The 26,939-nt window shown below is 45.0% G+C and overlaps 1 protein-coding gene across 2 annotated transcripts in view; it reads right to left on the bottom strand.

The window, feature by feature from the left end:
- The window catches only part of LOC146019752 (uncharacterized), a 96,554-nt gene that overhangs the window by 63,377 nt on the left and 6,238 nt on the right, over positions 1 to 26,939 (bottom strand). Inside the window, exons 2-3 of one of the 2 annotated variants that reach the window (XM_083152282.1) lie at positions 25,552 to 25,629; positions 4,879 to 4,947 (exon numbers count right to left, since the gene is read on the bottom strand). In XM_083152282.1, the coding sequence (XP_083008408.1) occupies positions 4,879 to 4,947; positions 25,552 to 25,629 (147 nt within the window). The remainder of the gene's footprint in view (positions 1 to 4,878; positions 4,948 to 25,551; positions 25,630 to 26,939) is intronic. The other variant, XM_083152283.1, reaches the window with a different exon arrangement.

Raw genomic sequence — 26,939 nt, 5'->3', positions numbered from 1 at the left:
GACGTCTGAGTAATGGCTGTCGGAATCCTGACTGTCGGTGAAATATACCACACCCCTTAACCTGTGTCCATGTTGACTGCGTCAACATTCAGGTAAAAAAACACTGCCCCCAAGTCGACCTTTTGACTGTCGCATGTTTGAACTTAACACATGTTGACCTAATGACCCTGTCGACCTAACCCATGTCAACTTACACTCTTGTCGACCTTCCTGCATGTCGACCAAGACACATGTCGACCTAATGGTGGCGAATTAATGACTGTCCTAACAACTTACTGGTGACCAACTGATCCACATCCGTCAGAGGTACAGTAGTCAGTTTGTCTCTGAGATATCTGGGCAATGTTGATACCTTATGGGGGTGGGGTGTTGCTAAAGAGCCAGTGTCTCAGTTGTAGAAATGTATACAAATCTTTATGGGGAAGGTAATAGAGGTCTTGGAGTGGAGAGTAGGACATCAATAGACCAGTTGGTGTGATTCCGTCCAGAGAAACCACACCTCTCGCGATCCATGTAGTACAATTTAAATTGGGGATAAGGTTTGAGAGACCCTGCAAGGAGAAGTGAACAGAAGGGAGAGACGTTTCCTTGGAGCCAGAGGTTAGGGTAAACCACGCTTTGTAAGTGGCCAATACTGCCACTGATCGTAACGTTAGAGATGGAGTTATACTTGTCGGTAGCCATAACACGTCTGTTAAGGGAAAAGGGGGTACCAGCCCACATTCCAAAAGGACCCACGGCTTGACGTCACCCTTTGCATACCATTCTCCTATCTGGGCGAGCAAGGCAGCGTATTGGTAAGATTGTAGATCTGGGAGAGCCAGACCCCCATCTAAAATAGGTAAAGACAACATTTTATTGGCCAATCTGGGTTTTTTACCTCTCTGGATGTACTTGAGAAAAAGGGATTGAAATTTACATAGGAGGGCATTGGGGACCAATACCGGGATGGTCCTAAATAAATATAAAATTTTAGGGAGTACCGCCATTTTCAGAGCGGCAATACACCCCATCCAAGAGACAGACTGGAGCATCCAATCTGATGTTAGCATTGTAAGTTTAGCTAAGAGAGGGGGATAGTTACAAGTTATTAAATCCAATACTCGTGAGGGGATTTGGGGCTTCTACAATGCCATAGATATTCCCCTTTATGTGATTGGAGAAGGTCTGGAGTGTAATTAATAGGTTGGGCTTTGGTTTTATTGCTGTTTAATTTGTAGAATGAAGCTGCCGAGTATTCAGTAAGTAATTCATGAAGGCTGGGTTATGTATTAGTGATAGTTAAAAGGACATCATCCGCGAAGAGGCAAATTTTGTAGGAATTCCCTGAGTATCAGTCCAGAAATGCCTGGATGGGATCTGATAGATACGGCCAAATGTTCAATCGCCAGCGCAAAAATGAAAAGAGATAGAGGACATCCCTGACGAGTTCCGTAGCGGGGATAATACCCCATTAAAAAAAAAAAAAAAACTCTGGCTGAGGGATTGGAGTAAAGAGCCATAATGGAGGAGGGTGTTCTACTTGCAAATCCAAATTTTAAAAGGACAGCACGGAAATATCCCCAGTGGAGCCGATCAAAGGCTTTTTCTGCGTCCAATGATAATAAAAGTAGGGTGTCGGTAGACTTTGATTTGGAAAGTGATTCTATTATACTGTATTATTAACTCATCTGGTATTATCGGGTGATTGCCAACCCAGGACGAATCCCACCTGATCTTGATGGATCAGGGAAGGAAATAGAGGGTAAATTCTGTTGGCAATAAGTTTAGCATACATTTTGATGTCTGTGTTGAGTAGGGCAATTGGGCGATAATTTGCAGTGAGTATTGGATTTTTCCCAGGTTTGTGAAAAGCCCAAAATTCTGGATTTTAACATTTCCTTTGGGAAGGTGCCAATTTCGAAGGCATCATTAAACACATGGGATAAGAAAGGTGTTAACACAGTTTTAAATGTTTTATAAAACATGTTGATATACCCATCCGGGCCTGGAGCTTTTTCAGGGGGAAGCGTTTTAATTACTGTCTATCGCTTTCGTGGTCCATGGTTTCTCATGGTGCCCAAGTGAGGAATCTGGGATGGAAGGCAAGTTGATTTTATTCAGGAAATTCTGAATACCAGATGCGGAGGGTTGAGATGTCCTGGGATCTGCCGCTATGTTATACAGAGACAGGTAATATTGTACAAGGGTAGTAGCTATTTCGGAGGGGTCTGTAAGCTTACTGCCATGTGTGTTAGAAATAGATCTTATGCAATCTTTTGCCTGTTTCCCTCATAGCTTCCTAGCTAGCATTCTACCTGCTCTGTCACCTGGTACATAACATTTTTGCTTCAGTTTAAAGAGTTTTTTTAAGGATTTCTTTCATGATAAATACATTCCACGCATCACGTGCCTGAAGTACGGTACAGTGTTTTATCTTTCGGGACGTGTTTATGTTTGGTTTCCAGATCTAGAATTCTGGACTCCAGTTCTGCCTGGTTGTGTTGGGCGCGGTTACTCCTTTTTAATCTGCCTCCGGTTTGCTAAATGCCCCTTCCACAGGGTAACAGGGAAATGTCACAACCTGCATTTTGATTATGGTGATATCTCAACACGATATTGGCCTCTAAATCACCATGTATGACCCAGCGGTTAGAAGGGGAATCCCAAACTTTCAGCGAAACACTTGTGATGGAAACAAAATGTACCATGTGCTTTTCAGCCTTGTGTCTGGTGCGCTGTGGGGGCAGTGGGTGCGGACAAATCTACGTACAGTATTACCATCTTCATTACCAAACATTGCAGTAACACAATAGGGTACTTATGTAATATCTGGGCTCCCGTTTTTCTTATGAGACCGCGTCCCCTCACGGGGCTCGCTGCGCTCAACACGCTTCGGTCACGGTGGCTCGCTGCGCTCGCCACACTATATAAAATCAACTCCATGCGTAGTTGGATAGTAGGGGTATGAAAAAATGGGGTGCATTTAACATGGGAGCCCAGATAATACATAAGTACCCACAATAGGAATGGGCCCTGATTTGGCCGCTTTCCCCCCTTACCGGGCCGCCGCTGTCTCTCCCCTGGCCGGCTGGCAGGCATAAAGATGGCGGCCACGGAGCTGGAGGGAGCCCGAGCTGGACAGAGCCCGGTGAGTGAACGCCCCCGCCCTACTGTAACCCGCCCCCTACAGCCGGGCCGCCGCTGTATCTCCCATTGCCGGCCGCCAGGCATAAAGATGGCGGCCTCGGGGCTGGAGCCATGCTGTCCTCCCTGCAGGTGAGTGAACGCCCTCCCCCTGCTGCAGCCCGGCGAACAACCTGAAATGTTCTCTGAAAGTCGCTGCAGAATATGTGTGCGCTTCATTGGTAATAGTGGTTTATATGTCCTGGCACTGAGACCAGCTAACGTCTTACCTGATGGAACTGGTGGAATTTCTACAACAAAGGGCCTGATTCAGCCCTGCTCGCTAGGCTGCGTATATTTGGAGCGTAGTGAGCAAGTTAACGCCGCCCTGGCAAACGCACGCACGCACGAATAGAGGAAAATCATTTGATGGTTGCTTACCATCGAATGACTTTTCCTGTGTTCGCAGCAGAAAGGTAAGCCAGGGCTTACGGTTTTTCATGAATTGGGGGCAGGCGTTGATGTCATGTGATGTCATCCACCTGCCCTGAGCAGGCAGGAGAACGCCTGCATTCCCTGGGGCCCGCCCAGCATTTCTATGGGCACGCCCACCATTTTGGTGGATGTGCCCACCCTGGAACACCCCCTGCCTGTCAGTCAGATGCGAGCGTCCCGGCGAATGACAATTTTGCTGAAGGCGCTCTCTGTGGGTGTCTGCACATGCGCATTATCGCCTTTGCGTCCCCCACCATAGGGGCCAAATTTGAACCTGAACAAACAGGTTTGAATCAGCCCTAATGTCTCCATGCACGTCCCCCGGACTCAAGATCACATTCAATGGGAAAATAAAATAATTAGAGATTGTTGGTATAATGATCAGGAGAACCCTAGATATCAGTCAACACCAAAAGTTCCAACTACTGTATCTCCATTGTCTGGTAAAGGATAAATCGAAACAATGGGATTTATAGAACAGATGCTAATGATGATCAGGACAAGCACATGTGCTCCATCCAAAGGCGGCTGGAAGAATTGACCCCTTATATTCCATTTACCTACAGTCGGCCCTGGACACAGGCAGACTAGACAAATGCCTAGGGTCACACATTCCAAGCCCCAGCACTGCTCATTTTGACAGAGATGGGACTGGGATGAGCTGGAAGCAATTTGCGGGGCACCTGACCTGGATGGGCGAATGGGCGGAAGGACCTGGACACTAGCCAAAATCCTGCCTTGGGCATCAAACTGGCTAAGGCCGGGTCTGGCTACCAATATGACATAAATATTTTGCCTGGACAGGAGATACACTGACACTGCGTATTTTCCAGCCCACTCTATGGGTGCAGTCATGGAACTTTGGGTGCAGTCCTATAACTGCCCCTTCAGATAGGGCCATCAATACTGTATAGTACTGGATGTCTCTAGTCGGGGGGGCAGGGGGGGAAGCAGCATGGGACCACATTTGAGCATTTGCATTCTGCCTGTGACCTCCACCTCCGCAGGTGCCTTCCAGATTTATAAACTCTACATTTATACGGTTTCCAAATTATTGTGGGAAAAGGAACTGTAACAAATTAATTTAGAATCGCTCAGTACTGTATATAGTAATTGCAAAGCCAAGATGGAGCAAAAAATAAATAAAATAAAGTGGTGGGGTAGGGGTTCCTTATGGGGTGCGCTAAGGCAAGTTCCTAATGTTACATGCCCCAAATTCAGCAACCAAATGCGTACATTTCCCGGCGTACAGTTTTGGAAATATCGCTCCCATCTTACCTGGTATTGTTGCTGACTTTTCTATGATTGCAGGCTCTTCCTCAGGTCCATGGTCTAATTTATCAGCATCTGTTACAAAAAATAAAAATGAAAACAAAATAAATGAAAAGAGAAACGTGAAAATGTCATTAATACTTACAGATAAATCATATCTTTGCCATTCGCAATAAATAGTTGTTGCTTTTGCCATGATCAGTGGACCCTCCTATTATCAGTGGACCCTCCCATTATCAGTTGACCCTCCTATTACCAGAGGACCTTCTTTTTATCAGTGGACCCTCCCATTATCAGTGGACCGTCCCATTATCAGTGGACCCTCCCATTATCAGTGGACCCTCCCATTATCAGTGGACCCTCCCATTATCAGTAGAACCTCCAATTATCAGTGGACCCTCCTATTATCAGTGGACCCTCCCATTTTCAGTGAACCCTCCCATTTTCAGTGAACCCTCCCATTATCAGTGGACCGTCCCATTATCAGTGGACCGTCCCATTATCAGAGGACCTTCTTTTTATCAGTGGACCCTCCCATTATCAGTTGACCCTCCTATTACCAGAGGACCTTCCTTTTATAAGTAAACCCTCCCATTATCAGTGGACCCTCCCATTATCAGTGGACCCTTCTATTATCAGTGGACCCTCCCATTATCAGTGGACCCTCCCATTATCATTGGACCCTCCCATTATCAGTGGACCCTCCCATTATCAGTGGACCCTCCCATTATCAGTTGACCCTCCTATTACCAGAGGACCTTCCTTTTATAAGTGAACCCTCCCATTATCAGTGGACCCTCCCATTATCAGTGGACCCTTCTATTATCAGTGGACCCTCCCATTATCAGTGGACCCTCCCATTATCATTGGAACCTCCCATTATCAGTGGACCCTCCCATTATCAGAGGACCCTCCTATTATCAGTAGAACCTCCAATTATCAGTGGACCCTCCTATTATCAGTGGAACCTCATATTATTAGTGGACCATCCCATTATCACTGGACCCTCCCGTTATCAGTTATCAGTGTAAGTAGAAATGCACAGCCACCAGGCCATGGCCTCATTCCTAGCATAGGGGTCAGCAATGCAGCATCAACATGGTGTTGCAGAACCTGGTCTAGACAACGCATGCCTGGACAAATTGCGGGCAGGCCATGGCAGCACTGCACCTCGCTTTGCATCTCAGCTGTGCAGCTAGTCCGCTATCCTTAGCATGCGAGAGCTTCGCTATACAGCAAGGCACCCACATGATAGCGATGTGATACAACATAATATAAGGGCAATTTGGCCGATATTATCAACTGATCAAGATCTCCTTAACCTCCGGCTGGGGAAAATTCTTATATGAAAATTATTTTGGACAAATATTTCAAATTTTAATTAAAAATATTGATCAGTAATTGGCTGACTAAACCAATGGGTTGCTGCCCTTTTTTGGGATGTGTACTTACAACCTACTTTGCAGCATTTCCATACAAAATAGGCTGTGCACATTTGGCTTCCTGTACAACAAACGTTAGGCCTGATTCAGAATCTCTGCTGTGCAATTTTTCAGAGTCCTGCAATCAGATAGCCACCGCCCAGACAGAGTGAAATCCCACCCTGCGCATGTCTGCGAATGGCTTGTAAAAATCACACTGATCGGCGGCCAGCTGCAAATCCATATGCAACTCACTCACCAACGAATGATATTCCCAGTGTGTGCGGTCTGTGTGGAACTCTGACCCTGCCACACCTCTGTGACAGAGACAGGCTGATCGAGGCCGGTGCTGATGTCACAGACCCTCTCTGATAACATATGGGTCACTATGTGCTGTGTAATGTGACTATGGGTCACTACATGCTGTGTAATGTGACTATGGGTCACTATGTGCTGTGTAATGTGACTATGGGTTACTTCGTGCTGTGTAATGTGACTATGGGCCACTATGTGCTGTGTAATGTGACTATGGGTTACTTTGTGCTGTGTAATGTGACTATGGGCCACTACGTGCTGTGTAATGTGACTATGGGTCACTATGTACTGTTTAATGTGCCTATGGGTCTCTACGCGCTGTGTAATGTGACAATGGGTCACTATGCGCTGTGTAATGTGACTATGGGTCACTATGTGCTGCGTAATGTGACTATGGGTCACTATGTGCTGCGTAATGTGACTATGGGTCACTAAGTGCTGTGTAATGTGACTATGGGTCACTACGCGCTGTGTAATGTGACTATGGGTCACTACATGCTGTGTAATGTGACTATGGGTCACTATGTGCTGTGTAATGTGACTATGGGTTACTTCGTGCTGTGTAATGTGACTATGAGCCACTACGTGCTGTGTAATGTGACAATGGGTCACTATGTACTGTTTAATGTGCCTATGGGTCTCTACGCGCTGTGTAATGTGACAATGGGTCACTACGCGCTGTGTAATGTGACTATGGGTCACTATGTGCTGCGTAATGTGACTATGGGTCACTATGTGCTGCGTAATGTGACTATGGGTCACTAAGTGCTGTGTAATGTGACTATGGGTCACTACGCGCTGTGTAATGTGACTATGGGTCACTAAGTGCTGTGTAATGTGACTATGGGTCACTACGCGCTGTGTAATGTGACTATGGGTCACTAAGTGCTGTGTAATGCGACTTTGGGTCACTAAGTGCTGTGTAATGTGACTATGGGTCACTATGGGCTGTGTAATGTGACTATGGGTCACTATGGGCTGTGTAATGTGACTATGGGTCACTATGTGCTGTGTAATGTGACTATGGGTCACTGTGTGCTGTGTAATGTGACTATGGGTCACTATGTGCTGTGTAATGTGACTATGGGTCACTACATAGAAACATAGAAACATAGAATGTGACAGCAGATAAGAACCATTTGGCCCATCTAGTCTGCCCCTTTTTTTTACCCTTCAGGTAAACTCAACCCTTTTTAATCCTTATAAGGATATTCATATGCCTATCCCAAGCATGTTTAAATTGTTCTACTGTCTTAGCCTCTACCACCTCTGATGGGAGGCTATTCCACTTATCCACTACCCTTTCTGTGAAGTAATTCTTTCTAACATTTCCCCTGAACCTACCTCCCTCCAGTTTCAGTGCATGTCCTCGTGTTTTAATACTTGCTTTCCTTTGAAGAAAATTTCCCACCTGTACTATGTTAAAACCCTTGATATATTTGAAGATTTCTATCATGTCCCCCCTTTCCCTTCTCTGCTCCAAACTATACATGTTAAGATCTTTTAGTCTATCCAGGTAAGTTTTGTGATGTAGGCCATGCACCATTTTAGTTGCCCTTCTTTGTACACTCTCCAATGTATTTATATCCTTCTGAAGATATGGTCTCCAGAACTGGACACAGTATTCCAGATGAGGCCGTACCAATGACCTATAAAGTGGCATTATTACGTCTTTTTTTATGCTACTGATTCCTCTCCCTATGCAACCAAGCATCTGACTTGCCTTCCTCATTGCTTTGTTACATTGCCTCCCTGCCTTTAACCCCTTCCTGACAGAGCCAGTTTTTGCCTTCCTGACAGAGCCCTTTTTTTCAAATCTGACATGTATCACTTAAGTGGGGATAACTTTTTTTTGCTTTTACTTATCCCAGTGATTTTGAGATTGTTTTTTCGTGACACATTGTACTTCAAATTAGTGGTAAATTTGGGTCGATACAGTCTGTGTTTTTTTGTGAAAAATACCAAAATGTCGTAAAAAAATGGAAAATTTAGCAATTTGCAAAATGTTAAATTTTCTGCTTGTGAGACAAATAATCATACCACTCAAAATAGTTAATAACTAACATAGACCATATGTCTACTTTATGTTTCCATCATTATTTCAACTTCCTTTTAATTTTTTTGGACACTAGGAGGCTTACAATATGAATAGCAAATTCTCAAATTTTCAAGAAAATTTCAAACACTGATTTTTTTAGGGACCAGTTCAGTTCTGATGTGACTTTGAGGGACTTGTATGTGAGACACCCCCATAAATGATACCATTTCAAAAACTGCACCCCTCACAGTATTCAAAACAGCATTTTGGAAGTTTGTTAACCCTTTAGGTGTTTCACAGGAATTAAAACAAAGTGTAGGTGAAATTTATTTATTTATTTATTAACAGTTTCTTATATAGCGCACACAAATTCCGCAGCGCTTTACAGAGCATAGTTATTAGCAAAAACACATAACAAATTACAGCACAAGACCATTTAGGACAAGTACATGGTTAATATGGATAGTTGCATCAGGGGACAGGACACTGAAGCAATCATCAGGGTGGCAGTGGTTTATATATTCTAAGAAAGGCACATGAGGAGAGAGGGCCCTGCTCGTGAGAGCTTACATTCTAAAGGGGAGGGTTAGACAGACAGGGGTGACACAGAAGGGAAAGAAGTGGGCATAAACAGGTTAGTATGAGAGATGGTCAGGTTTTATGCAGGAGGGTGGGAAGGGGTCAGCTTAGTCCTTGATATTTTAAGTCTAAAAAAGAGCTGGGTCATCCAAGAGTAGACAGCAGAGAGACAGTTGGAGATATGAGTGAGGATAGAGGGAGAGCGATTAGGAAAGGAGTGGTAGATTTCAGTGTTATCAGCATAGATGTGATAGTGAAAGTCGAGTGAGCACATAAGCTCACCCAGAGAGGACGTATAGAGAAAGAGAAGAAGAGGGCCAAGAATAAAATTTTGGGGGACACCTAAAATCAATGGAAGAGCAGGAGAGGTGAGGTCATTAGAGGTACAGCTTGGCATTTTCAAAACTGACAGTGCAAATACAAGCATTAACAGTGATAGTAAAAGTTGTTTGCAGATGTAAAAATGATGATATTATGGTTGAATTGCCAGATTAAGCAGCCACAGGTAGTATGTTGTGAGAATAAATTAAACTCACTCAAAGCAGTCTTTGGTTTTCTCAGTTGTTGCTTCTGTCCTTCTGTTTCACTTCAGTGTAACGCCAGTATAACGCCACAGTTATATTTAAATTATGACGCACTTTAAAAATGATGCACTTCAAAACTATTATGCACACAGCTAAACCATGCACACAGCCTATTTCAAAATTTCATTTTTTTTGCAGATTTTCAATTTTAATAAATTTTTCTAAGGAACACAGTACATTTTACTAGAGAAATGTGACTAAAAATTGATTCCCCCAATTCTTTTGTTTTCATAAATATCCTATATGTGGCCCTAGTGTGCACGTTGACCAAACCACAGGCTTCATAATAGAAGGAGCACCTACTTGATTTTGGAGCCTCCTTTTTATGAGATTATTTTTTAGGCACCATGTAGGTTTCTAGGCACCATAAGATGCTAAAATTTAGGAACCCCCCCACAAGTGACCCCATTTTGCAAACTACACCCCTCAGGGAATTCATCTAGGGGTATAGTGTACATTTCAAACCCCCAGGGGTTTCACCAATTGTGGTACAACTGGGCAGTGAAAATGAAAAATTAAATTTTTTACACAAAAATGCAGTTCTGGCTCAAAATTTTTCATTTTCAGAAGGTATGAAGGAGAAAAAGCACCCCAAAATCTGTGCCCCAATTTCTCCCGAGTACGGCAATGCCTCACATGTGACCAAAAAATACCATTTGGGTGCATGGCAGGACTCAGAAAGGAAGGAGTGATTTTTGGATTTTGCAGCTCAGATTCTGGTGGAATGTTGGTGGGTGCTATGTCGCATTAGCAAGACCCCCCAAGCACCAATACAGTGGAGCCCCCCCACAAGTGACCCCATTTTGCAAACTACACCCCTCAGGGAATTCATCTAGGGGTATAGTGTACATTTCAAACCCCCAGGGGTTTCACCAATTTTGATACAACTGGGCAGTGAAAATGAAAAATTACATTTTTTTACACAAAAATGCAGTTCTGGCTCAAAATTTTTCATTTTCAGAAGGAATGAAGGAGAAAAAGCACCCCAAAATCTGTGCCCCAATTTCTCCCGAGTACGGCAATGCCTCACATGTGACCAAAAAATACCAGTTGGGTGCATGGCAGGACTCAGAAGGGAAGGAGTGATTTTTGGATTTTGCAGCTCAGATTCTGGTGGAATTTTGGTGGGTGCTATGTCGCATTAGCAAGACCCCCCAAGCACCAATACAGTGGAACCCCCCCACAAGTGACCCCATTTTGCAAACTAAACCCCTCAGGGAATTCATCTAGGGGTATAGTGTACATTTCAAACCCCCAGGGGTTTCACCAATTTTGATACAACTGGGCAGTGAAAATGAAAAATTACATTTTTTTACACAAAAATGCAGTTCTGGCTCAAAATTTTTCATTTTCAGAAGGTATGAAGGAGAAAAAGCACCCCAAAATCTGTGCCCCAATTTCTCCCGAGTACGGCAATGCCTCACATGTGACCAAAAAATACCATTTGGGTGCATGGCAGGACTCAGAAGGGAAGGAGTGATTTTTGGATTTTGCAGCTCAGATTCTGGTGGAATTTTGGTGGGTGCTATGTCGCAACAGCAAGACCCCCCAAGCACCAATACAGTGGAACCCCCCCACAAGTGACCCCATTTTGCAAACTACACCCCTCAGGGAATTCATCTAGGGGTATAGTGTACATTTCAAACCCCCAGGGGTTTCACCAATTTTGATACAACTGGGCAGTGAAAATGAAAAATTACATTTTTTTACACAAAAATGCAGTTCTGGCTCAAAATTTTTCATTTTCAGAAGGTATGAAGGAGAAAAAGCACCCCAAAATCTGTGCCCCAATTTCTCCCGAGTACGGCAATGCCTCACATGTGACCAAAAAATACCATTTGGGTGCATGGCAGGACTCAGAAGGGAAGGAGTGATTTTTGGATTTTGCAGCTCAGATTCTGGTGGAATTTTGGTGGGTGCTATGTCGCATTAGCAAGACCCCCCAAGCACCAATACAGTGGAACCCCCACACAAGTGACCCCATTTTGCAAACTACACCCCTCAGGGAATTCATCTAGGGGTATAGTGTACATTTCAAACCCCCAGGGGTTTCACCAATTTTGATACAACTGGGCTGTGCAAATGAAAAATTACATTTTTTACACAAAAATGCAGTTCTGGCTCAAAATTTTTCATTTTCACAAGGAATGAAGGAGACAAAGCACCCCAAAATCTGTGCCCCAATTTCTCCCCAGTACGGCAATGCCTCACATGTGACCAAAAAATACCATTTGGGTGCATGGCAGGACTCAGAAGGGAAGGAGTGATTTTTGGATTTTGCGGCTCAGATTCTGGTGGAATGTTGGTGGGTGCTATGTCGCATTAGCAAGACCCCCAAAGCACCAATACAGTGGAACCCCCCCACAAGTGATCCCATTTTGCAAACTACACCCCTCAGGGAATTCATCTAGGGGTATAGTGTACATTTCAAACCCCCAGGGGTTTCACCAATTTTGATACAACTGGGCAGTGAAAATGAAAAATTACATTTTTTTACACAAAAATGCAGTTCTGGCTCAAAATTTTTCATTTTCAGAAGGTATGAAGGAGAAAAAGCACCCCAAAATCTGTGCCCCAATTTCTCCCGAGTACGGCAATGCCTCATGTGTGACCAAAAAGTGGCAGGACTCAGAAGGGAAGGAGTGATATTTGGATTTTGCAGCACAAATTCTGGTGGAATGTTGGTGGGTGCTATGTCGCATTAGCAAGACCCCCAAAGCACCAATACAGTGGAACCACCCCACAAGTGACCCCATTTTGCAAACTACACCCCTCAGGGAATTCATCTAGGGGTATAGTGTACATTTCAAACCCCCAGGGGTTTCACCAATTTTGATACAACTGGGCAGTGAAAATGAAAAATTACATTTTTTTACACAAAAATGCAGTTCTGGCTCAAAATTTTTCATTTTCAGAAGGTATGAAGGAGAAAAAGCACCCCAAAATCTGTGCCCCAATTTCTCCCGAGTACGGCAATGCCTCATGTGTGACCAAAAAGTGGCAGGACTCAGAAGGGAAGGAGTGATATTTGGATTTTGCAGCACAAATTCTGGTGGAATGTTGGTGGGTGCTATGTCGCATTAGCAAGACCCCCAAAGCACCAATACAGTGGAACCCCCCCACAAGTGACCCCATTTTGCAAACTACACCCCTCAGGGAATTCATCTAGGGGTATAGTGTACATTTCAAACCCCCAGGGGTTTCACCAATTTTGATACAACTGGGCAGTGAAAATGAAAAATTACATTTTTTTACACAAAAATGCAGTTCTGGCTCAAAATTTTTCATTTTCACAAGGAATGAAGGAGACAAAGCACCACAAAATCTGTGCCCCAATTTCTCCCCAGTACGGCAATGCCTCACATGTGACCAAAAAATACCATTTGGGTGCATGGCAGGACTCAGAAGGGAAGGAGTGATTTTTGGATTTTGCGGCTCAGATTCTGGTGGAATGTTGGTGGGTGCTATGTCGCATTAGCAAGACCCCCAAAGCACCAATACAGTGGAACCCCCCCACAAGTGACCCCATTTTGCAAACTACACCCCTCAGGGAATTCATCTAGGGGTATAGTGTACATTTCAAACCCCCAGGGGTTTCACCAATTTTGATACAACTGGGCAGTGAAAATGAAAAATTACATTTTTTTACACAAAAATGCAGTTCTGGCTCAAATTTTTTCATTTTTAGAAGGTATGAAGGAGAAAAAGCACCCCAAAATCTGTGCCCCAATTTCTCCCGAGTACGGCAATGCCTCATGTGTGACCAAAAAGTGGCAGGACTCAGAAGGGAAGGAGTGATATTTGGATTTTGCAGCACAAATTCTGGTGGAATGTTGGTGGGTGCTATGTCGCATTAGCAAGACCCCCAAAGCACCAATACAGTGGAACCACCCCACAAGTGACCCCATTTTGCAAACTACACTCCTCAGGGAATTCATCTAGGGGTATAGTGTACATTTCAAACCCCCAGGGGTTTCACCAATTTTGATACAACTGGGCAGTGAAAATGAAAAATTAAATTTTTTTACACAAAAATGCAGTTCTGGCTCAAATTTTTCATTTTCAGAAGGTATGAAGGAGAAAAAGCACCCCAAAATCTGTGCCCCAATTTCTCCCAAGTACGGCAATGGCTCATGTGTGACCAAAAATTGGCAGGACTCAGAAGGGAAGGAGTGATATTTGGATTTTGCAGCACAAATTCTGGTGGAATGTTGGTGGGTGCTATGTCGCATTAGCAAGACCCCCAAAGCACCAATACAGTGGAACCCCCCACAAGTGACCCCATTTTGCAAACTACACCCCTCAGGGAATTCATCTAGGGGTATAGTGTACATTTCAAACCCCCAGGGGTTTCACCAATTTTGATACAACTGGGCAGTGAAAATGAAAAATTACATTTTTTTACACAAAAATGCAGTTCTGGCTCAAAATTTTTCATTTTCACAAGGAATGAAGGAGACAAAGCACCACAAAATCTGTGCCCCAATTTCTCCCCAGTACGGCAATGCCTCACATGTGACCAAAAAATACCATTTGGGTGCATGGCAGGACTCAGAAGGGAAGGAGTGATTTTTGGATTTTGCGGCTCAGATTCTGGTGGAATGTTGGTGGGTGCTATGTCGCATTAGCAAGACCCCCAAAGCACCAATACAGTGGAACCCCCCCACAAGTGACCCCATTTTGCAAACTACACCCCTCAGGGAATTCATCTAGGGGTATAGTGTACATTTCAAACCCCCAGGGGTTTCACCAATTTTGATACAACTGGGCAGTGAAAATGAAAAATTACATTTTTTTACACAAAAATGCAGTTCTGGCTCAAATTTTTTCATTTTTAGAAGGTATGAAGGAGAAAAAGCACCCCAAAATCTGTGCCCCAATTTCTCCCGAGTACGGCAATGCCTCATGTGTGACCAAAAAGTGGCAGGACTCAGAAGGGAAGGAGTGATATTTGGATTTTGCAGCACAAATTCTGGTGGAATGTTGGTGGGTGCTATGTCGCATTAGCAAGACCCCCAAAGCACCAATACAGTGGAACCCCCCCACAAGTGACCCCATTTTGCAAACTACACCCCTCAGGGAATTCATCTAGGGGTATAGTGTACATTTCAAACCCCCAGGGGTTTCACCAATTTTGATACAACTGGGCAGTGAAAATGAAAAATTACATTTTTTTACACAAAAATGCAGTTCTGGCTCAAAATTTTTCATTTTCACAAGGAATGAAGGAGACAAAGCACCACAAAATCTGTGCCCCAATTTCTCCCCAGTACGGCAATGCCTCACATGTGACCAAAAAATACCATTTGGGTGCATGGCAGGACTCAGAAGGGAAGGAGTGATTTTTGGATTTTGCGGCTCAGATTCTGGTGGAATGTTGGTGGGTGCTATGTCGCATTAGCAAGACCCCCAAAGCACCAATACAGTGGAACCCCCCCACAAGTGACCCCATTTTGCAAACTACACCCCTCAGGGAATTCATCTAGGGGTATAGTGTACATTTCAAACCCCCAGGGGTTTCACCAATTTTGATACAACTGGGCAGTGAAAATGAAAAATTACATTTTTTTACACAAAAATGCAGTTCTGGCTCAAATTTTTTCATTTTTAGAAGGTATGAAGGAGAAAAAGCACCCCAAAATCTGTGCCCCAATTTCTCCCGAGTACGGCAATGCCTCATGTGTGACCAAAAAGTGGCAGGACTCAGAAGGGAAGGAGTGATATTTGGATTTTGCAGCACAAATTCTGGTGGAATGTTGGTGGGTGCTATGTCGCATTAGCAAGACCCCCAAAGCACCAATACAGTGGAACCACCCCACAAGTGACCCCATTTTGCAAACTACACCCCTCAGGGAATTCATCTAGGGGTATAGTGTACATTTCAAACCCCCAGGGGTTTCACCAATTTTGATACAACTGGGCAGTGAAAATGAAAAATTAAATTTTTTTACACAAAAATGCAGTTCTGGCTCAAATTTTTCATTTTCAGAAGGTATGAAGGAGAAAAAGCACCCCAAAATCTGTGCCCCAATTTCTCCCAAGTACGGCAATGGCTCATGTGTGACCAAAAATTGGCAGGACTCAGAAGGGAAGGAGTGATATTTGGATTTTGCAGCACAAATTCTGGTGGAATGTTGGTGGGTGCTATGTCGCATTAGCAAGACCCCCAAAGCACCAATACAGTGGAACCCCCCCACAAGTGACCCCATTTTGCAAACTACACCCCTCAGGGAATTCATCTAGGGGTATAGTGTACATTTCAAACCCCCAGGGGTTTCACCAATTTTGATACAACTGGGCAGTGAAAATGAAAAATTACATTTTTTTACACAAAAATGCAGTTCTGGCTCAAAATTTTTCATTTTCAGAAGGTATGAAGGAGAAAAAGCACCCCAAAATCTGTGCCCCAATTTCTCCCGAGTACGGCAATGCCTCACATGTGACCAAAAAATACCAGTTGGGTGCATGGCAGGACTCAGAAGGGAAGGAGTGATTTTTGGATTTTGCGGCTCAGATTCTGGTGGAATGAATGGTGGGTGCTATGTGGCATTAGCAAGACCCCCGAAGCACGGTGAAATTATGAACCTAATAATCCATAGATGTGTGGTATAATTTAAAACACTCCTTTATACATAGGCCGGGTTTGTCGGGGCAAGTGTCACACTGGAAAATAGTTTGCTTTCTTATTCCCTTTTTATAGCAAACTTTGCACCTTTTTTGTGTCCTGCCCTTTTTTCCAGTGGAGGGGATTTCATCAGGAAAATGCTGCCCTGGTACAATACGGGGGCCAGTACTAGAAGTACTGGGGCCCTCTGCCTGCTGGTTCCCAAATATTAGGCCCTTTATGACTTCCTCTTGAAAGTGCATAAATGTCCCCCTCTGGCCGGTAGAACGGAATAGCACGTAAGCGTTATACAGTGCCATCTGGATGATATACACGGCCAGCTTCTTGTACCAGATTTTTGTTTTCCGCAGGGCACTGTACGGCTTCAGTACCTGATCTGAAAGATCCACTCCGCCCATGTACCTATTGTAATCCAGGATACAATTAGGTTTTGAGGTGTGGGTACTGGTACCTCGTACAGGGACGGAGGTGGTACTGTCTCCGTGAATTGTTGTCAGTATAAGGACATCCCTCTTGTCCTTATATTTGACCAACAACATATTTTCGGTGCATATTGCCCTGCTTTCACCCCTTCTCATTACTTGGGCAATGTGCGTTTTTGGGAGGCCTCTTTGGTTCTTGCGCACAGTACCGCAAGCTGCTGTACCTCTTGAACCAAGGGCCTTAAACAGGGGGATGCTAGTGTAAAAGTTATCCACATAGAGGTGATAACCTTTATCCAGGAAGGGGTGCACTAAATCCCAGACAATTTTTCCACTAACACCTACGAGGGAGGGGGGGCATTCTGGCGGTTCAATTCTTGAATCCTTCCCTTCATATACCCTAAACCTGTGAGTGTACCCTGAGGTGCTTTCACACAGCTTATACATTTTTATGCCATACCTTGCCCTCTTACTGGGAAGGTACTGGCGGAATTTAACCCTTCCTTTAAAATGTATAAGGGACTCGTCTATGCAAATGAATTTATCTGGGATGTACATCTCTTCAAATTTGGCACTGAAATGATCAATGACCGGCCTGACTTTGAATAGCCGGTCAAAGGTGGGATCATCTCTGGGTGGGCACTGTGCATTATCGTTGTAATGCAAAAATGTAAGGATCGTCTCAAATCTAGCCCGGGTCATGGCCATACGGTAAAATGGGGTGCTGTACAGAACATCTGTACTCCAATATTGCCTAATTTCTGGCTTTTTTACTATGCCCATATGAAACACCAGACCCCAAAACGTCATCATCTCTACTGCATCTACAGGGGTCCACCTAGCAAATGATGACGTGGGGTTTTGAGCAATAAACTGCTGGGCATATAAATTAGTTTGGTCCACCATTAAATTTATAAAATCATCAGAGAAAAATAATTTGAAAAAGTCAATTTCTCTGAGACCTGTGGAATCAAATTGGATTCCTGGCATGGCCAAAAACTCAGGAACCTGGGGCTCAAAATTGTCTGGTGGTGGGGTCCATACGAGATCAATTATTGGGGGGGGGGGTCTCAGCTGCTCTACGGGGGCGTCTTTGAGGGGGTCCTTCATCACCAGAGGAGGAAGAGGAGCTTAAGACGAATCCTTCAAATTCCCCGCTTGCCTCACTGGCTGTGTCAGAGTCAGAGGCAAGCATGGCATATGCCTCCTCCGCTGAATACATTCTTCTGGAGGACTGGGATGACATTTGGGATGACATTTGGGATGCCATTTTTATTTTTGTGTTACTGGTAGTGAAATGTTTCAACACGTGTATAGTGTAGGGGGGGGTACAAACTTTATTTCAACCCGGGGGGTATGTAGTGTGTAGTGTGTATGTAGTGCAGAAAAAAAAAAAATACTTTATACAAGAATTTGATCCCAATAATAAAAAAAAAAAATTGAAGGGGTTAAAAAAAAAAAAAATTGAAGGGGTTAAAAAAAAAAAAAAAAAGGTCCTGCGCCAAAAATTGAGCACAGATGTTGGTCAGTAACGTCCGTCACTGAACAGCGCTCAAAGGCAACAGGAATTTGATAAAAAAAAAATAGATCAACCCTGTGCCGAAAAAGCTGATCAGTGATGTACGTCACTGATCAGCGCACAGTGGCCACAGGACACACACAAAATCACAGTGTGTGTAAAAAATTTTTTTAAAAAAGACCCCACAGCACCCTCAAAAAAAAAAAAGGTGATCAGTGATGCGACACTGATTACCAGTGAGGGGCAGCAGGTGCACAACCTTTGGTGCAACTGACAGTGCAACTGGCAGCAACTGACAGGTATATATAAAAAAAAACCTCTGCACCCCCAAAAAGTTGCTGATCACCTCAGATATAGTGATCAGCACAAAAGGCGGGGGCAGCAGACACAAAATATAGCACTCTCTATCACTCTCTGTCACTATCTCTCTCTATCTCTCTATCTCTCACTATCTATCACTCTATGACACTGCAGCAGCAGCACTGCCAGTTATATATATATGAAAAATAACCCCTGCACCCCCAAAAAGTTGCTGGGGGTGCACAAAAGGGGGGCAGCAGACACAAAATATAGCAGTCTCTATCACTCTCTGTCACTATCTCTCTCTATCTCTCTATCTCTCACTATCTATCACTCTATGACACTGCAGCAGCAGCACTGACAGGTATATATATATATATATATAAAAACCTGCGCCCCCAAAAAGTTGCTGATCAGTTAATTTATACTGATCAGCACAAAAGGGGGGGCAGCAGTCAGTTATATAAAAAATATATAGCACAATCTGTCACTATCTCTCTATCTCTCTCTCTATCTCTCTCTATCTCTCTCTATCTCTCTATCTATAACTCTATCACACTGCAGCAGCACAAAATATAGCAGTCTCTGTCACTAGCCCTCTCTATCTCTCTCTATCTCTCTCTCTCTATCTCTCTATCTAAAACTCGATGACACTGCAGCAGCACAACACAGCACAGCACAACACTTGAAGTCACAACAAGTACTGGTCAGTATATCGCTGCAGCTAGGCACGGTGACCGCACTGCACGCAATTCCAGACCGGAATGGCGTCTGCAGTGCAGTCACCGTTAGTTTAAACCCCCCTCCATGGCTGTGATTGGTTCATCGGTCCGACGAACCAATCACGGCCTTTGGGGGCGGGCGGGGTGAGGTGGGGTGACACCAGTGTCACCCTTACACCCCGCGGTGATTGGTGCTGTACTTTACAGCACCAATCACCTCCGATCCCTGTGTCACCGGCGAACGTTATTCGCCGGTGACACAGAAAACGCTGTGAATGGCTGTTCACATTGAACAGCCAATCACAGCGATCGCCGACGGGGGGGCGGCATCGCAGCCCCCCCTGGGCATGCAGGGACATGTCTGCTGTCAGGGACAGCAGACATGTTTAAACTGTCACCGCGTCTATAGACGCGGTGGCAGTTTGAAGTCATGACGTACATTTATGCCATGTGTCGGGAAGTACTTCCCGACCATGACGTAAATGTACGTCAAATGTCGGGAAGGGGTTAAGTCACTTGAAATAGTGACACCTAGATCCCTCTCTTCCTCAGTAGTTTCCATTATAGTACCCTTGATACTATATTGAGCCTTTGGGTTTTTGAGTCCCAAGTGCATAATTTTGCATTTTTTAGCATTAAACTGTAGTTGCCATTCTCTTGACCAATTCTCAAGTTTACTTAGATCATCAGTCATTTGATTTACCCCTCCTGGTGTGTCTACTCTGTTGCATATCTTTGTGTCATCTGCAAAAAGGCATACTTTCCCTTCAATACCATTTGCAATGTCACTAACAAAGATATTAAAGAGCACTGGTCCAAGGACAGATCCTTGGGGTACTCCACTGGTAACATGTCCCTCCATAGAATTCACTCCATTTACTACAACTGTCTGTTTCCTATCCTGCAACCCGGTTCTTATCCATTTTATTGTTTTATAATCCAATCCCACACTTTCAAGTTTATTTAGCAGCCTGCGATGTGGGACAGTGTCAAATGCCTTACTAAAGTCTAGATATGCCACATCTACAGCCCCCCCTTCATCTAGTATTTTGGTCACGGAGTCAAAAAAGTCAATGAGACTTGTTTGGCATGATCTCCCTGCAGTAAAACCATGCTGTTTTGGATCCTGTAAATTGTTTAATTTAAGATATTCCACTATTCTTTCTTTTAATAGTGTTTCCATTATTTTCCCTACTACTAATGTAAGGCTCACTGGTCTGTAGTTACTTGCTTCTTCTTTGCTTCCGCTTTTGTGCAGTGGAACTACATTTGCTTTTCTCCAGTCCTCTGGAACTGCACCTGTATCTAGTGACTGGTTGAATAAATCTGTTAATGGCGCTACCAACACATCTTTTAGTTCTTTTAGTATCCTTGGATGCACTCCGTCTGGCCCCATTGACTTATCCACTTTCAGTCTTGTGTAATGTGACTATGGGTCACTGTGTGCTGTGTAATGTGACTATGGGTCACTATGTGCTGTGTAATGTGACTATGGGTCACTATGTGCTGTGTAATGTGACTATGGGTCACTACGTGCTGTGTAATGTGAGTAAGGGTCACTATGTGCCGTGTAACGTGACTATGGGACACTACGCCCTGTGTAATGTGACTATGGGTCACTGTGTGCTGTGTAATGTGACTATGGGTCACTATGTGCTGTGTAATGTGACTATGGGACACTACGTCCTGTGTAATGTGACTATGGGTCACTGTGTGCTGTGTAATGTGACTATGGTTCACTATATGCTGTGTAATGTGACTATGGGTCACTATGCCCTGTGTAATGTGAATATGGGTCATGGCATGTAGTGACCCATAATGATATTACACAGCTGGGTGATGGATGCTGGGTCAGAGATCTGAACTAGCGGCAGTGCTGGGGGGCACCAGCCAAAATTTTGCATAGGGCATCAAAATGGTTAGGGCCGGCTCTGCCTCCCTGGAAATGCCCGGGCACACCTGCGTATTCCCTGACACTCCCACAGCTCTGCGACAGAGACAGGCTGATCCAGGCCGGTGCTGATGTCACAGACCCTCCCTGATAACGCCCAGGCACGCCGGCGTTATTCCTAACACCAGAAAACATCCACTTACCATACACAAATGGTGGATTCTTGTCAGGCAACTTGTGAGGGGGTTGCAAGTAAATTACATGCTGATTTTTTTGCTTTTTGGCCTAGTGCATGCATACTATGACCTGTACACATGCGAAGTTGTTCGATAATCAATAGATTTGCGAATTCGCAAAGCAGCAATAAGGTCTGAATAAGGCCCTGTTGTTTAAATTATTATTTGACATGTGGGTTATAATATGCTGAACAGAGAACAAGGAGGTCATTGTTTATCTATTGATATTGCGTTAGAAGTAGGAGAATCTGATCAATCCGTGGTGGACATCCTCCGGCGTTTCTTTAGTATGAAATAATCAATTATATCCCTCTATTAAAAAATGGAGTTAACCATGTGGGCAAAATATTAACTTTAGAAACCCAGGTTATTCTACTCCTACAGTAGATACCATCTACCCTAAAGAACTTATGTACTGTAGAAGTAATTTTGGAACTGTTTAATGATCATGCTTGAAGGTACCAACCATCCTTCTCTGTACCAATTTATTTTTCATTGTTTCAAAGAGTCCGGGGGTGGTTTCAGAAATATGAGGGACCCCTACATGTTTTGTCCCCCATATTTTTGTAACCAGGTCCAGCTCAATGAGCCCAGGGCTGGTCATGCTCAGGAGGGGGGACCCCACGCACATTACCATGGGTGACATTTAAAAGGATGCAAGTTTTAGTTACTTTTCACAATCGTACCTTATCTCACTTTTTTAAAATCTTTTTTTTTTTTTTGCTGGAATACGCATGTTTAATGAGATGCGAAAAACAGCCCAAAAAGTGCGATAATGGGTAACTTTTAGTTATAAAAATGTGCGAATTTGAGGAAATGTGCGATTTTGTGTTGAAAAAATGAAAAAGAAAATTGGCATGAGGTCCCCCCTCCTGAGCATAACCAGACCCGGGCTCATTCAGCTGGTTCCAAAAATACGGGGGACAAAAAGCGTAGGGCTCCCCTGTATTTCTGAAACCAGCCCCGGACTCATGGACCAGTCCTGGTTCCAAAAATACGGGGACCCCTACGCTTTTTGTCACCCATATTTTTGGAACCAGGTCCGGCTCAATGAGCCAAAGCTGGTTATGCTCAGGAAGGGGGACCTCACGCCATTTTTTCCTTAAAATTTAACTTTTACACATTTTTTAAGACAGGACCATGCACAGATCTCACTGATCTGTGCATGGTTCTGCCAAATTCACCTGTCAGAACCTGGTCTGCATTTGTGGCGATTTTTTAGTAACATTTTCCCGTTTTCATATCTCATTAAATATGCGACTTGTACACTTTACAATGCGAAAACATCTGGATGCAAGTTCCGGCGTTACTAAAAATCACACCTTCAGAATGTGCGAATTCTCTTCAAAATACACTTTTTTTTGCCACTTTTCACATCTCATAAATATGCGATTTCGGAAAAACGTGCGATTTCAGACGTTTTTGCCGAAAAAAATTGCTAAAATCAATTTTTGGCATCTCATTAAGGGGGAAATTTACCAATATGAAAAACCTAGTATGCAAAGTCGTGTTCCGGAGGGGAAATTACAAAGCAGTCAGATACGACTGCTTTGTAACCCTCCGATGGTGTAACAATTCGTATTAGCTGGCCATATATACGGCCGCTAATACGAATTTTTCTAACAGTCTGCACGGATCAGTCAGATCCGTGCAGGCTGCAGTGTGTAAAAAAAAATAGAAAAATAAAAAAAATTTTAAAAAAAAAACGGCGTGGGGTCCCCCCACAGCCGAAACCAGCACCAGGCTGACGGAGCCGGGGCCGGTAATTAAAAATCAGGGAACCCGACAAATAGGGATTCCCCGATTTTTAACAACCAGCCCCAGGCTCCTGCTCTGGGGCTGGTATACGGGGGACAAAATGACTAGGGGTCCCCCGTATTTTAAGAACCAACCCCAGTCAAAACCAGCCAGCAGGGTAATGCCACAGCCGGGGGGAGACTTTTTATACAAGTCCCCCCGGCCAAAGCATTCATCCCTACCGACCAGTCAGCCTGGCCAGGGGCCCTGGGGGAGTGGGGACCCCCCCAATGAAGGGGTCCCCCCCCCTCCAGGACTTACCTGACCAGGCTGAAGCCTGGTACTGTCCCCGATGCCCCTGGGCGGTGGGCATCGGGCTGATTATGGTGTAAAAAAAAGACTAATCTATTGTTTTTTACTGTGGCACTACAAGTGCCAGCAAGCCTCCCCAGCAAGCTGGGACTTGGAGAACCACAAGTCCCAGCCTGCTGGGCATTAAAGGGCCCGCTGGCACTTGTAGTTCCACAGTTAAAAAAATAGTGCACACACACACTGATACTTACCTATCTTGATCCCGTCGGTAGGTTGCTGGCTCCGGTGTCGGCGGCTCCGGGGTCGGCGTCCTGTCTGAAGAAAATCCATGGTGGACCTGTGGAAGGAAATCCTACTCACCAGGTCCTCCATGGATGGTCTTGTGTCTTCTGTCTTCTTTTCCAGGGCTTATTTCTTTATCTTCTTTCTTCTTCTTTACGCTCCCGGGACTTTCAGAGCTTCAGAGATGTTTCCTCCTCGACGTCTGGACTAAGAATGAATTCTAGCCAATCAAGAGCCGACTAGCGGCCAATCAGGAGCCAGTAAAGTCGGCTCCTGATTGGCTAGAATTCATTCTTAGTCCAGACGTCTAGGAGGAAACATCTCTGAAGCTCTGAAAGTCCCGGCAGCGTAAAGAAGAAGAAAGAAGATAAAGAAATAAGCCCTGGAAAAGAAGACAGAAGACACAAGACCATCCATGGAGGACCTGGTGAGTAGGATTTCCTTCCACAGGTCCACCATGGATTTTCTTCAGAAAGGACGCCGACCCCGGAGCCGCCGACACCGGAGCCAGCGACCTACAGACGGGATCAAGATAGGTAAGTATCAGTGTGTGTGTGATGTGTGTATTAAACTTTTATTTTAAAAGTGTGTCAGTGTGTTTTGTGCACTATTTTATTTATTGCCTTATTCTCTCCGCACATTGAGTGTCTTCATCATAAGTGACGACTTAGGGGGATATTCCAATTTAATTGGTTGACAGCACGTTCTGCGTCTGCGCAGGTGCATTTCTGCGCATGGGCAGCCGCTGGGTGCGAGAGGGCACGGTGAGCTTCATCTTCGCTGCTCTGCTCACACCTGGCAGTGTGGGCAGGGCAGCCAAGAGGGGGGGGGAGCAGGTGCTAATTCCCCGGGGCCCAGGCTTGCTGGAAGGGACCCCTCCCTTCTCCCTCCGTCCCTCTTGGGTAGCAACAGCAGCACACACTTCTACAGCATGTGCTGTGCTGACAGCAGGCTCAGCATGAGTGTCTCACTGAATGTCAGATAGCAGGAGAGGTCATGCTGAGCCTGCTGTCAGTGCAGCACATGCTGTAGGAGTGTGCTGCTGCTGCTGCTGAGATTACAGTCTTTAGTTTTCTTCCACCCTCCTCTAAACATTTTGGGGGCGTGGCCTAAGTGTGGGAGGTGCCCACAACCCCACACTCCCAAAATTTTACCAGGGCCCGGCATTCCCCTCGGCTGCTCTGAGTGTGGGCAGTGGGTGTGGGGTGCTGGCGGGGGACAGAGCCCATGGGAACACCCATCGTTTCATGGGTGTTCCCAGGAAAACACTGGCCATTCCCATTCAAATGGGCCAGTGACGCAGGTGCCGGGAGCGGGCAGCTGATGTCTGCGGATGTAAGCTGCCCGCTAGCTTCCAGCACAGGGCGCATGCGGATCTCTGACACCACAGAGGTGTCTCCGATCTGCGAATGCTGGAGAAATCATTCAATGGTCGCCGACCAGCAACTGCTTTATCCCCCGCGCCCAAGGCTGCGAATGGAGGACTATGCAAATCATCCAATCGCAGCTGTGCGGGGAATCACGGTGTGTGAGGGAGGGGCGGGGCTATCCCTGTGGAAGGCGTTTAGTCCACATGCAATGCTTTGAAGTTCCCAGCATTGCGTGTCGACCAGAATAAGGTCCTTAGTTCAGCAACCACATGCAAAACGAGCTAATATCCCATGTTACAGTTTGGTATTAATACTGCTCGTCTCACCTGATATCTCACCCGGCGAGTCTAACACCTCAAACTCAGAATCAGAATCACAGTCTGGTTTCTCCATTCCGGCAGCTGCTAAAAGTAATAAAGACAAAATATAAGAAACACATTAAGAATCATGGATACTATCCCCCAAACCCCCGTTGTTCCTGGGGTTCTGCCTGTTATGATTTCGGGTGTTACCCCGCAGCTGAGACCGCTGTTTAGAACGGCCACACCCTACACTGTTTCTGTTTTATCTGAAAGAAGGAAAAAAACAGAAAAAGATCATTCACAGTAAACAGTTCCACAGTCTTTCCTGCTCCCTAATAACCGCAGGGTACCCGCAAAACTTACCACGACCCAAAATACTTACCTCAACTAAATACGCGGACAACAGGAGTGAGAAGATATGTCATTCAAATACACTTTTTTACATCGTACATTTGAATTCCAATTTTTTTCAGATATAATAGAGTTAGGGGGAAATTTACCAATATGAAAAACCTAGTTTTTCGTATTAGTATTTTCCCTACGGTTGCATACGACTGTTTAAGTCGTATGCAAACTCGTGTTCCGGAGGGTCAGTTACAAAGCAGTCAGATACGACTGCTTTGTAACCCTCCGATGGTGTAATGATTCGTATTAGCGGCCATATATACGGCGCGCTAATACAAATTATTTCTAGCAGTCTGCACGGATCAGTCAGATCCGTGTAGGCTGCAAGGTGTAAAAAAAAAAATAGAAAAATAAATAAATAAATAAAAAAAACGGTGTGGGGTCCCCCCCACAGCCATAACCAGCACCAGGCTGAAGGAGCCGGGGCCGGTAATTAAAAATCAGGGAACCCGACAAATAGGGGCTCCCCGATTTTTAACAACCAGCCCCAGGCTCCAGGTCCGGGGCTGGTTCCCAAAATACGGGGGACAAAATGACTAGGGGTCCCCCGTATTTCAAGAACCAGTCCCAGGCACAACCAGCCAGCTGTCGCCGTCCGGATCCGACGAAATCCATTTGGGAAGCTGTGGAAGGAAACCATACTCACCTGTCCCAGCGCAACGTAGTCCAGGTAAGTGTCTTGGCAAAAAAACAAACCGAACACCCCGAAACCAGCCGGACACGGAGACGCACGGTGTTTACATCGTGCGGCTCCGCCTCCCGAATGCCGCTATTGGCCGCCTTGCGGCCTAGCGGCCAATCAGGAGCCGCTAGGCCGCAAGGCGGCCAATAGCGTCATTCGGGAGGCGGAGCCGCACGATGTACACACAGTACCGTGCGTCTCCGTGTCCGGCTGGTTTCGGGGTGTTCGGTTTGTTTTTTTGCCAAGACACTTACCTGGACTACGTCGCGCTGGGACAGGTGAGTATGGTTTCCTTCCACAGCTTCCCAAATGGATTTCGTCGGAT

The sequence above is a fragment of the Crinia signifera genome, chromosome 7 (assembly GCF_055691185.1).
Source record: "Crinia signifera chromosome 7, ASM5569118v1, whole genome shotgun sequence".
Lineage (NCBI taxonomy): Eukaryota > Metazoa > Chordata > Amphibia > Anura > Myobatrachidae > Crinia > Crinia signifera.
Note: the sequence above shows the minus strand (reverse complement) of the source record. Positions and strands in the feature narration are given on the sequence as shown.